At 29.1% G+C, this 13,968-nt stretch overlaps 1 protein-coding gene across 1 annotated transcript in view; it reads right to left on the reverse strand.

The window, feature by feature from the left end:
• Positions 1-1,884: 1,884 nt before the first annotated feature.
• LOC142326814 (cell adhesion molecule 2-like) overlaps positions 1,885-13,968 on the reverse strand; it is a 710,325-nt gene continuing 698,241 nt past the window's right edge. The window contains exon 6 of the mRNA XM_075369527.1: positions 1,885-2,413. Within this exon, the coding sequence (XP_075225642.1) occupies positions 2,295-2,413 (119 nt within the window). The 3' untranslated portion in view covers positions 1,885-2,294. The remainder of the gene's footprint in view (positions 2,414-13,968) is intronic.

Below are 13,968 nucleotides of genomic sequence, written 5' to 3' on the forward strand. Positions count from 1 at the left end.
AAGTATGTTAAACTAAGGTTTTGCAATAAATAAATAGTAATAATGGCGTAATAAAAAAGTATATGAAATCAGTTGTTTATTTATTATAGTCTATAATGTTATGATATTCTTTGACTTGGCGTAGTTATTTACGAAAATTATTTCTAAATAGCACTACGCGCTAATAACTAATATTCTTTTGAGCTTTGTAGGCCTACAAAAGTATAAAATAAAAATATTAAATTGTACAAAAAAAGTAATAAATAAAATGTCCATAAAAGTGATAAATCCAGACTTGTTGATAACCTGGAACATTCAGTTGCTGTTGTTGCGGCTGCAAACGTGAGTAAGAGTAATATAATTATAATAATTATTGAATTTATTCCCAAAAAAGTTGTAATATTACAGAGATATTAAGTTCGTAAACGTAAAATTAATGTAATTAATTAAAACGTTGGTACTTTTCAAGAAGATTCCCGCAGCTGATCTGTAGTTCGTCAGTTAGCTTTAGATGGCGCCACTAAAAGAGAAAATAAATAAATTAAAATCATAATCTAACTTTATATAATAAATAAATACAATAATAAATATAATCTAAGCAAAGTTAACCTACGCTCGCTAACCTTGACTAGCGAGCGAAGGTTAGCAAACGTAGATGAAGTTGGTTAAAATATATTTATACTTTTAGATTTATGTATTATATAGTGCCCATGAAGTGCCCCTTCAATTTATGCGGGTGTTACATTCCGTAAAATTTCCGCATATGATGAAATCTCGTAAATTGAGACACACATTTAATGCAGAAATACAGTTTAGGTTCTTGTTAAGTTATAGTAAATGATATATGTAAATTATTGTACTAAAAATATTGTACTTTATTTTACTATTTTATTATTACAGTATCACTGTTTATTTTAATGAATTGCAGTACAATGTATGTATTTAAAAAAAAAAAATACTATTTATTTATTTCCTCGTTTCAGTGGCGCCATCTAACAACTGACTAACTGCAGCCACTGATTAACTACAGATCGGCTGCAGGCATTTTCTTGAATCGTACCAAAACGTTAATTCGTAATATATTTTATAAACGTAAAACAAAATGATTTCATACAAAATGATTTATATAGTAACTTAAAAAAATAGTAGTATAAATAAATAACAGATGAAATAAATAATTTAATAATTAAACGAAAAATTTAAATAAATAAATAATAGAAAAAAAAAATTTAGAATCAACAGTTTTTAAAATCAAATAAAAATAATAATAATAAATACAAGGCTGTATCATTTTGAGGTCTTACTTTGTCGCAAACAGTTGCATGTTTTCCGCGTGCCGAGTTATGGGAGTACTCTGGAGGATCAGAGGCAGCTTGCTGGAGGGGCCAGCCTGTAGATTTTACATACACTATAATATGAGTAATGATTATTGTGTCAGCGTTGTGAATCGGCACTAATACAAGGGATGTGACTCAGCAGAATATGACGAAATCATAACACAAACACAACATTTGTTTATTCTTCGCTCTACACAGGCTAACTGAATACAGTATAATTTCATACGTGTCATTATTTATAAAACAATATTACAAATAAATCTTCTATATCGTTTTTTTTTTCTTTTTTGGTTGATTACTAATAAATAAAGTAAAATTTTAAATATAAGAAATAAATGAACCGATTCATTTATATACATATGGATAAAATTATCCATTAGAGTCGTAATTGAAGTTTATCTGATTAAAAATGGTAATATTTTTCGGAACGTTTCATCAGTTCATTGTCAATCAATTATTTGATTTACTTTTATAAGATTCCGTATTAATATTAGATTATTACATTAGTTTTTTTTTTAATTAATATTTGTAAAAAGGTGATTTTTTCTTTTTTTATATACATAATAGGTTTTATTTAATTATACAGATTACTTGTAACATTTTATATTAAATTTACATATAACATTTGATTACAAAATAATCTTTTTTTTTAGAAATCATTTAAATTATTCAATAAAATATTTTATATTTTTACAACGGTGACTAAATCTCACAATATTCCATCGTTTTAATATCAATCCACAAACCTATATCATTATTATAAAAACGTACGACTAAATTTTTAATCAATAAAGAAATGTAGATATTAATGTTTTTCTTATCAACCATTTTCATTTCTCTTTTATTTATTTATTTTTTTAAAATCACAATGATAATCATTCTTGATTAACTGTCCTTTACCTTTTTTATATCACTGTCACTGAAAAATAATAATATTTATTATTATTCTTAAGTCACCGTTTACAATGATTTCGACTGCTACCTCGTAGCTACATGAATTCTTGTAATTGAAGAAAATACGCAGATTATGTTTATAATTAAAAGTGATGAATCCAGACTTGCTGATAACCTGGAACATCCAGTTGCTGTTGTTGCGGCTGCAAAACAAAAAAAAAATAAATAAATAATTAAATATTATTAAAATTATCATAATATTTTATATTTCCGCTAGGATTATCATAATTGATTTGAGTGTTATTTTCTGCCCTTCCTAGCTTTGTCACTCTAACATTCGTAGTTGATGCGTTTCGGAGTATCTCCATTTCCAAAAAAATGGAGATTAGCATTCCTTCTTGTCCATTTTATTGAGTGCTAAAAGTAATTTTGAAAATGGTGGTATTTCGTAAAATGTCAACTACAAATGTTAGACTGATAGGGCTAGGAAGGGCATAAAATAACACTCAAATCAAGTATTGTTAAATTAAATAAAAACTAACGAAAACAAAATTGAAAAAATTGAACCGACTCCAAAAAGAACAAAGTAAAATAAAAATAAAATCTGATGTGGTACGCCTATTAAATTACAAGTACACATTTTTTTTTTTTTTTACAATTCAGAGGTTAATAATTATTAATAAACCGATATATTTAAATTAAAAAAAAGTTAAAAAAAATTAATTAAAAAAAAGATGAAATCTGATTCGAACTGATGTGCCTTCCCGTGTAAGATCCAAATATTTAAACTTTTGTTTGGCTATAACTCTGGACCAATGAAAATAACCACCACTTATGATATATCGTTGCTCTCAATTATGGCTTATTACTGCAATTAACAAAAATTCAAAGTCCAAATTTTTTTTGGATTTTGGGTTTTTTGGATACTGTTATTTCAGTCGATTGCAATCAAAAGGGGAGGTACACAACTAGATGTTATAACAGTTCTAATCCAAAATTTTAACATCCTTCGGTTAATCGTTTTTGAGTTATGTGAGATTGTTAAATGAGATATTAAAATGAATATTTAATATTTTATAAGAGATTGTTAAAATGGATATTTCCGTTGAAATCTGAAAACCGAAATTTTTGCGATCACAGTACTTCCTTTACTTCGTACAGAAGTAAAAATTAGAAAAAAGGAAAAATTGTCCATTATACTCTCAATACAATCTTTGAAACTTATTTTTTAAATCGGCGCCAAATTTTAAGTGAATTACAGGAGCGTGAAATACGGATTACGAAATTTATGATGGTCATACATTAATTAAATATTATTCAAGGAAAGTAATTATTTATATACCTTTATTCAGTAGAAGATATCGATTTGAAATGTAATACACATTACAATTTAATATTAATGTATAACCATAAAAAATTCGTAATCCGTAATACACGTAAAATTTGGTTTTTAAATTCAGGGCGTTTCAAATTTATTTTACCACTCAATTGGGATGAATATCTATCTTTTTATCTATTAATCATGCACCAAACATGTACGATTTTGAACTTTATCCCTCAATGTGGACTAGTTTTTGTTTATTATGTGTTAGCTATGATTGTTTACCTACACGACTCACTATAAGCTATAGGATAAATTTCAATATCGTACACGTTTGGTGCATGGTTAATAGATAGATTAATAAAATATTCATCTCAGTTGAGTGGTAACATAATTTTGAAACATGCGGTATAAGTTTCAGAGATTGTGTTGGACTAAGTGGAAAATATTTTTATTTTCACTGCAGTATATATTTTTCTTCTTGGAGTTATTTAAATTTAAAAATATAGTATATTTTGTTTTTGACTTGGTGGAAGCGGAAATATAAGCAGACCTACAAAAGTGACTGCGCGTAAGAAAAAAAAACGTTTTCTTCGAACAAAATAGGTTTCGTCAAAACGACTTCATCTCAAAACTCTCTTAAACAAATTTTTAGATTCGAGATATAATCGCAGTAAGCGTATTAATTCATAAACAGAAACCCTTGTGTACGCGCTTTCCTAACAAAAAAAAACATCAAATCATCAATTTTGCTCCAGAATTTGTTTCCCAAGATTTCAGTGCGTTCTTATTTTATCATTGGAGCAGAAATCATGGAAAAATTTGTTCACTGTTAGTGACTTGAAAATAAAGCGTTTCTAACCTATGTTTGTACAAATATTTCCTTTATTGTAATCAGATGAATAAAGTTTAGAATTTTCCGTATACAAGAATTAAAAATATTTACAACTAAAAATAAGTTTAAATTTTTAAGTATGTCATTCTACATTTATATGTAAATAAATGGTATTTATTTTACCAGATTTCACTCTTAAGAATATTGTACCTAATTGATCGTACATGACAAAGTCTTCTAAGTAATAATAACTACCTACCTACATCGGAGTTTATTCCCAATTTTTTTTTAATAGGCAAATACCAGTCGGTAATGGTACGTGAAACCACCATGAGATCATACTGTATAGTTTTAAAAAAATTTCATCCAAATTGGTGATCAACCAATCTTCCAAGCACACACACGCACGCACACACACACACACGCACACATAAAGAGAGAGAGAGAGAGAGTGAGAGAGTGTGTGTGTGTGTGTGTGTGTCGGAAAGATTCTGCTAAACTTCATAGGCGTATTTCTCATTAAAATAATGAAGAAAGTACATATAAATATGAGCTCGAAAACGCTTTGTTAGTGAGTTACGTATAGTCTAAGATTTCACTTCGATTTCAGCTCCACCGCTAAAATAAAGTCATAATTCTGGAAAAGTAAATTAAGAGCCGAATTTAGAGGTTTCTTAAGGTTTTTGAACTGAAAATGTTTTAAAAAATGATACCAGAACTGTATCCCCATTATTTTCTACGAAATCGGGTGTAATAAACAAAAACATTGAGTTGAAAAAACACTGTTTTTTTGGTTTGGCGTAAAATAAATTTGTTAAATTGCCAATATATAAATAAAAATTATTGGTTAAATTGATATAGAATTTAATTTTAAGAAAATTTATGTAAATAAAGTCAATAAAAAGTAAGTAAAAGTCCAAGAAAATATAGTATTCTTTCATACAGAACAATACGTACAAATATGAAAAATATTGAATTAAAATTTTAGACTAAAATGAACAGCCTTCTGTTAATGGATAAAATTATAAAAACAAACTAAACTTCTAAAACCAAATAAAATAGCATATAACTTATTCCTATATTACATCAACTGTTCAAAATGTCCGCCGTCAACCAGAAAACACATTTCAGTACGGCGAGTTACAGATGTGGTAGCATTTCTAGTATTCTTGTGATGTTTTTGATTTCGTCAGCAACCCGTGTGATTCTTTATAAAAGTTCATTTGTATTTTCTGATTTTTGTGCATACACTAACGTTTTCATTTATCGGTACAAAAAGGAATCCAAGGAAAATCTTATAAGGTGATTTAGCTGGCCATATTTGAGGTTCACGTCGACCAATCGAGCGGTAAGAAACGTTTCGTTCAGATAATGAATAACAGGACCATAAAGATGAGCTGTTGCGCCATTCGTGTTGGAGATGCATATAAATTCTTACAGTGGAACATCCTTTAAAAGTCGCTCATTTAGAGGAAAGTTCACGTAACCGTTATCTGTGAATCTAACGCTTAAAATGTGAGGTCTGATAAGAACATTACCTATTATCCCACAATAGATATTTAATGAAAAGCAATGCTGGAAATTAGTTTCAATGGTTTCACAAGAATTTTCATGTTTCCAAAAATATTTGTTTCGTGTATTGTTAATTCATCATGCGTAAATGTTGCTTCATGTGTAAATAATACCAACGACAGAAGCATGTTGTTTTGTAATAATCATTGACAATAATTCAGCCGCAGATTGTAATAACCTTCTTCAAAACATTGAACACGTTGAGGATGATATAGAAATATATATCTGTTGAACACTATAGATATAGACATTACACACCTTGGTTGTGTAATGTCCGCCAAACACTGTTGCATGGAATGCCCAAACGTACAGATAATCTACGAGTACTAGTTGTTGGACATATAGCCGTGGTTTGTTGAGATAGAGAAATTCATGACATATGAATTTCCTATCTCAGGGTTACTTTCTAAGAATTACCTTCTAAGGATTACCGTCTAAGAAGAGATCCAAAAAATTGGCTCGTGGTACAGACAGAGGTTAGACATACATTTAAATTATTTCGCAGTGAATTTATTTAACAACAATTGATGACATCAGGTGACTGACTATTCTGTTTACATCTCCCAGAAGATGTAAACAGAAAAGTGACCTGGAGAGGGAACCTAGGAGTCTGAACACAGGATGACCCCGTCGCTTGTAGTGAAAGGCATTCTGTAAATCTATGAATAACAACAAATTCTATTTACCGGTGTATATTCGTTTTATCTATTGTTGTTTTCATATACTGGTATTGATGACATTGTTTTTTTTTTATTCTTTTCGACCTGTGATTTATTTCTAGAGCTATGTTAAGTACTGAAATTTTTTCTTGGAATACCTGTAAGGTACCTTTTTTATATATATATGAAGTGATGAACCTTTGTATGTTTTAACGAGGGGCTATGTCGACAACCTCTCTTCACGTATTTTCATGAATCAGATTTACTTTTGATCCTCTATGAGGTACCGATTGCAAATGCTAAAGGTAGACAAAAATAAAACAAATAATTCTAATCTCATATAAAATGGATAATATGTAACAAAATACAGTATTAAACAGTTAAATAATAAATTTTAAATATATTTTCTTTGAATAGAATAATTCATTTTGGCTTAACATCATGATGAACCACTAAAGGTTTTATGTCGAGATAAAATAAAATGTTGAATTTTCTTCTTTTTCAGACTGAAAATACCAAAAAATTGGAATAAAATTAAATTATTTTCAAAAGAATACATCCTCAGTCAGTATGTGACTTAAAATCGTGAATTAAAATTAGTTTAATGACATGTAGAAATGAGTAGTGTGCAACAGGGGAAATTAATCCAGATTGAATATATTACGGAGGTATAAAGGGTCCAGATAGAGGAATTACAGGCATTAAGCTTACTGTTATGAATTCTCATGTAATTATCCTATAGGAAATAGTATCCCCTTAAGGTTACACAGATGGACTAATCCATATGATATCAACAATTCACTTGATCTGCTGGTTCAAAACACCAGTTGAATATGGTAATCTTCCTCATTCCGAATAAACCAGCAAAGAAGATATTAATATGTATTTAAACGGGTTGGGGAGGGTAGAGAGTGAATCATCCACATGAATGAAACTATAATGTGTAACAAATCGTAGATTGTTGGATTTTAACGCCCAAACTCCACTGAACTGATTTATCTGTTTATCCCCACTGGTTGATCATTTCAGGGTGAATATTGGAAAAGTTAATATGTAGTTCCACCCATTCATTCTCCCGTTAACTCTAGTTCTCTGTTAATATTGTCAGCAACGGTTGACAAAACTGGAGAATAGAGAGTGTGATAAGGTAGTGCAAAGAGACTTCATATGCATGAATTGATAGCTAAACAAAGCTCGTTGGGAAAAGAATTCAAGAAGTTACAGACAAGAGTTTCCATTCGCCCTTTAACAAAGTGACGGAATTTTAGAGGTTAAATTCAAGGTATCGGTCCAGGCAATTGGCATCCGTCTTTACCACAAACCTCCTCGGGTGATTGGACTATTTTATCTAATTTTATATGAGAGCAACACGTTTATCATTAAAAGTTCATCACTAATTTAATTAAACGTCTGAAATAAAAAATACTTTCTAGTAAACTTTGCATTTACTCCAGTCGAGTCTGAGAATAAATTCAGCTTTCCAAAAATAAATGTGTCATCATACTGGGAATTGTGCGTCTTGGCTAAATACCTTTTTTCTTTTTCTTTTTCCTGTTTAGCCTCCGGTAACAACCGTTTAGATAATTCTTCAGAGGATGAATGAGGATGATATGTATGAGTGTAAATGAAGTGTAGTCTTGTACATTCTCAGTTCGACCACTCCTGAGATGTGTGGTTAATTGAAACCCAACCACCAAAGAACACCGGTATCCACGATCTAGTATTTAAATCCGTGTAAAAATAACTGGGTTTACTAGGACTTGAACGCTGTAACTCTCGACTTCCAAATCAGCTGATATTTGGGAAGACGCGTTAACCACTAGACCAACCCGGTTGGTTTTGGCTAAATACCTAATTGAACCATTAAATCATTGAACGTTACTAATCTACGTTTATTTAACTTAAATTTGAATCAAGGACCTACAGGTAATCACTATATATAAAACAATCTATTTACTATGGAAACATCCTTGAAATTCATAGTTTGAGATGACATGTGAAATTTCAATATTAAAGATTAATATTAAGTTAAAATACTTATAATTATATACAGAGTGTCTCACGAAGTGGTTCATATAAACATATGTCTGAAACGCTTTGTTTTTGATTTACGGCTGGCGAAAATTTTCGTCCGGACTTCAGCTCTTCTAATAAACAGAAGCCTTACTGTAATTTTTGGATCCGAAATTCAAGAGTAAAATTGGTGGTTTCTTATGTAATTTGATGCTGTTAATCAACATACATTTCAATTTAGTTTTTAACGTAATTATTTCGTTTTACCTGAGTAAATTATTGAATATACCCAACTAAAATATTGTTTCATAAATTTTGTATTTCATTTAAAATTATTTTCCTTAATTAGGGTTTTTGTTTTTAAAAAAAATGTTTATTACGCACAGAAATAGTTATACGATTTTCTGTCTATTTTTCATCTGTTTTGCTGAATAAAAAAACGACTTTTATAAGTTTTTAATTACTTTTTATTGACTGCATTTACATTAATTATTTCAGAATTAAATTTTCTACAAATTTTGTTACTAAATCTTCCATACATATTAGTCATTTAACATACTATTGTATACAAACATAAAAAAATTTGTGTTTGGATACCGAAGTTTGTGTTTTACACTGAATATTTTAAAAACTACTGGAGTTACAGTTCTGGCACCTTTTTTATCCTATTTTCCAGCACAAATTACATAAGAAACTACCATCTTTACTTCTTAATTTGGGTTCCAAAAATTACAGTAGGACTTCATTTTATTAGAAGAACCGAAATCCGGGCGAAATATTTCGCTAGCCGTTACTCGAAAACAAAGCGTTTCCAGACCTATGTTTATGTGAAATGTTTTCATTATTTTCACCAGTAGAACATATCCTGAAAGTTTCTACGTTTCCTCTTGGGACACTCTGTATATACGTCACTGCCGCATTAGAGTAATTGAATAAATACTGGGTATAGTTTTGAATACCTTGTATTATGGGCTGCACGTAATATGTTATGGGGTTTAGAGGAAAGAAGGTTTTGAACAGATTGTTACATTTTCTAAGAATATTTTCAATGTAAAATTAAGCGTTAGGTAAACTAATACATAACTTATTCTGTGCTTCCAGATTATTCAGTAGATGTAAAAAACAAAAAAATCAAAATTAATTGGGATTTTATGCGAGCAGCATAGTTTACCCTAATTAATTTTTTTCTAAGTTTCACTTGCATCAAGTCAATGTGAAGTTTAAAAGTTACACATTGAATGTTCAATAAATGAAATACTAATTACGTGCTCTCAGAATGGAAAGCTCGAACTGTGCACTCAGTGGATTAATAATTTTACTAGCGTGTTCTTAGCAGACAATTAAAATAAATGAAGTTATTTTTTACTACTTTATATGTAGAGTATTTAATTAACATTTTTAAACCCTTTATACTAATTGTCATATTTTCTTTAAGAATAGAGATTTTTTGTAAAATTGTTTCATGTGATTTTTATTTTGCATTATTAAAAGAAAATCGAAAAAATCAAGTTCAAATTTTTTTCAGCTTACTATGACGATCTTAAAAGTCTAATCCAATAATAAACTTTTTCTAGAAATGCTTATATCATAAGTTTGTTTATAAAGTATGTGTGAAACGTTATATTTATTAAAAAACTGGTTCACCCGACAATGCTTCGCCATTGCTAGATTTGAGTATATATATATATATATATATATATATATATATATATATATATATATATATATATAGATTAAATGAACATAAATGAAAGTTTGATAAAACATTAAAACTCCGTTCTTCTCTTCTTCTCTTTTCCCTTTCTCCCTATTTCCCTTTTTCGCAAAAATATTTCTTTTCACGTAACTAATATATATTCTGAATATGAGCCAAATCGGTCCATGAATGAAATTTTTCCAAATATTTCAACTCCAGCGTCATACAGCGGGTCCATTTTTTGCAGAGGTATTTCTTTATATGTAACACATATTCTGAATATGAGCTAAATCGAACCATAAATAAGATTTTTCGAAATCTCAACCCCTGCGCCACCTAGCGGGTCTGGCTTAAGAAAAAGTCCTAAGTACAAATATTTTGGATTTTGGGTATTTGGACACTTTTTCCAGTGGATTTCAATCAAATAGAGAGGTGCAGAACTAGATCTTACAGTAATCCTAAATACAAAATTTCATTATTCTACGGCTAATCGTTTTGAATTATGCGAGATACATACGTACGCACATACGGTCGTAAGTACGTACGTACGTACAGACGTCATGCTGAAACTAGTCAAAGTGGGTTCAGGGATGGTCAAAATGGATATTTCCGTTGAAATCTGAAAAACGAAATTTTTCGCGATCACAATACTTCCTTGTACTTCGTTCAAGGAAATAAAAAATAGACTTAAATAAGTTGTAAGTAATTCGCAAAGAAATTTTTTATTCAAATTCCACAAAAAATATTTTTGTCAGATGAACGTTTGTGTTTATGTATGTTGGCCTGTGTTTGGTCTTATAACTCTGAACCCCTTTAACCGATTTTTTCAAATTTGGCAGAAGGTAATACCTTCTGGAATAAAGGATGTATTCAATTTTTGAAAAAATGGAAAAAGTGGTGTGGTTGTAGACGAAATAGAATTTGAAATCTTTACTGGGGCACATTAGAAAAAACGTTTTCTTACAAAAATTGAAGGTGTTTTTTAACAAGACTAAAATTAGCAAAAACTTTTATTTAATATTCACCCTTCCGAAAAAAATGGTTTATATATTTTTCTTTTTAAGTTTTTTCTTGCTTCAGTAAAAAAGTTAATGGGTGTTTTTGCATTTATATTTTCTACATAAATGGGCCTTAAAGTCCCTATAGAAACCGTTACTCATTCCACTGTAGTAGTCCCATGGTAACAAAAAACAGATTTTTTTTTATAAAAAAACTTTTTTTTAAATTTTGTTTTACGTTTAATTCCATCTCGGTATTTATCCATTGCATTTAAACTCTTACTCTTTAATATTTCTTGAAAAAATAATTAGTGAAAAATTTTCACCCCTTCCAAGAAAATTATAATTTTGTTTGTTTACACAGCCTTTATGGCTGTATCTTTGTATTTAAAAAAAAAAAAATTTTAATTTATTATCACCACTTAGTGATTATTTTCTTAAAAATTAATGTTACTCATGAAATAGGCAGCCCCGAAATAGGAAAAAAATTCTTTGAAATTTCAATTCCTTAATGCTCAAGATATTATTTGTTAAACAATAAAGTCACTAAAATAATTTAATTATTTAAGTTATTTTAAACAATTTCCCTATAAGAAAAAAGCTTTCCTTGTAAGGAAGCTCCCAGATTAAAAAAAATCAAAATTCGAATTTATTTACTTTTTAATTTCGATTTGAATTTTTTTTTAATCAAATGAATATTTTAATCATTAAAAGAAGCCCTTTGATGCATGAGCTCCCAATTTAAAAAAAAATTGAAAACATATTTCAACTTGTCTGCGTAGCCGGGGAAGTAATGCAATCCATTGTCGGCTTTTTTTTTCACTCGTAACTGAATTGATTTGATAAGCATTTCTTCATTTAAACTCGATTCTTATCTTTTCTTCTGAATGTATTTAGTTGATATTCTATATCTTGACAAACTATATTTTTCTAAGTTGAGATCTTTTTACGTATAAAATATAACACTAAACGATTATTAAAATAACGTTGAACAACAATATTTTACTAGAAAAACGTTTACAAATTTTTTTCTTAAAATCTTATGCTAAACTGGAATTTTGATTGTTAAAAAAACAATTACCAGTGACAACGAGGAAACTGCAAATATAAAAAATAAACAACGAATTCAATGTAAAAACAAATCAAGAAATAATGAAAATTATTAACTGATCATCGGTATTTAAAAATAAAATAAATCGAATTTTTTTCTAGAATTAGAGTAAAACAAAAATACAAACTGCTGTCATGTTTAGGCAATCCTAACCGAAAGCGTAAATTTAATTTAAAAGTATTTAATACTTTTTTATGTATTATTAACATATTTAACCAAGCAGCATTTAATCGATAATATTGTTGTATTCCATTGTATCTAATATGTTTAATGATACGTATTTTGGAGTGATTTTACGAGTTTATCCAAGTTCATATATACAGATTAAACGATATGCTGTTAATATTTAGGTAAATGTCAACATCATATCGATATGTTCTATATTAAAACAAATACAATATGCGATATATTAGGATCGCTTTGATATTTCGTTTGTAGTTAGAATAGATTTGCTTTATTTTGACTCATTTACTGATACGGTTATTTTGGGAATAGAATCAAGTGTTTTAGCACAAATGAGATACGTATAGACGTGTTAATGTATCGATTTACAGCGCTATCTGTTGTTGGTTGTTACCGTTACACATTGAACACATAGGGTCATGTGACCTCTATTAATTTGAATTTGATTGTTCCCTTTGTTGCCGATAAGGAACATGTAGAATAGATAAGGAACATGTAGTGTTGGTGCTGTGTTGTAGGATGATGGTGCCAGTGGTGTTACGTCGAGATACGATAGCGTCTCCTCACTGTCTCATAGCCTACAACCCCGTACCACCGACTATTCTACAATACAGTATGTAACCTACGTATCTACGACGGTACTGCTGTTAGATGTCCCTTTAAACGTATATGTTTACCTGTATAATTTTTATATATATATGTATCCCTTATAGGACAGTAACATCAACCTTCATCCTAACGACATCACATCCTTCCTGTTACATCCCTCGATTTAATATCTGTATCAGATTAACCCTATCCTTTTAACTTTCTAAATATATTTCTTATCTCAATGGAACTATCTTTTAGAAGTTACTTTTATAACCTTAGATATTCTTATTTTCAAAAATAATTTAAAAAACTAAACAAAATAATTAAATTCATATTAAAGTTGTAGGGACATATTATTAAGGTGATTACTCGAAACTCGAAACCATTCTTAGATGGCTAAATAATTTCTGGAAGAAAAATAAGAGATAAATATTAAAAATAATAAAACACAACTTCGAAAAAAAAACATTACTGACAAATAATACTCTTTAATATAGAATATGACACTACCGGTAACTTAAGAATTCCAACGCGAGGTCATACATCTAAATCAGTTCAGCCGTTTTTTCTACAGTATTTTTTCTACTGTAGAAAAAATGTACATACATACATACAGGTACAGACACCCTAAATACATTACACTCCTTTTTGGGCAGTCATGCAATAAGTTATTAGTGTATAAGCCACAGTCATTATTTTTCAAAAGTAAATTTGGAATTTTTTAATTTTTCAATCGTCTAAATTAATTGTAGTAAAAATAATTTTTTTAAAAATTTTTA

This window comes from Lycorma delicatula, chromosome 6, assembly GCF_047948215.1.
Source record: "Lycorma delicatula isolate Av1 chromosome 6, ASM4794821v1, whole genome shotgun sequence".
NCBI lineage: Eukaryota > Metazoa > Arthropoda > Insecta > Hemiptera > Fulgoridae > Lycorma > Lycorma delicatula.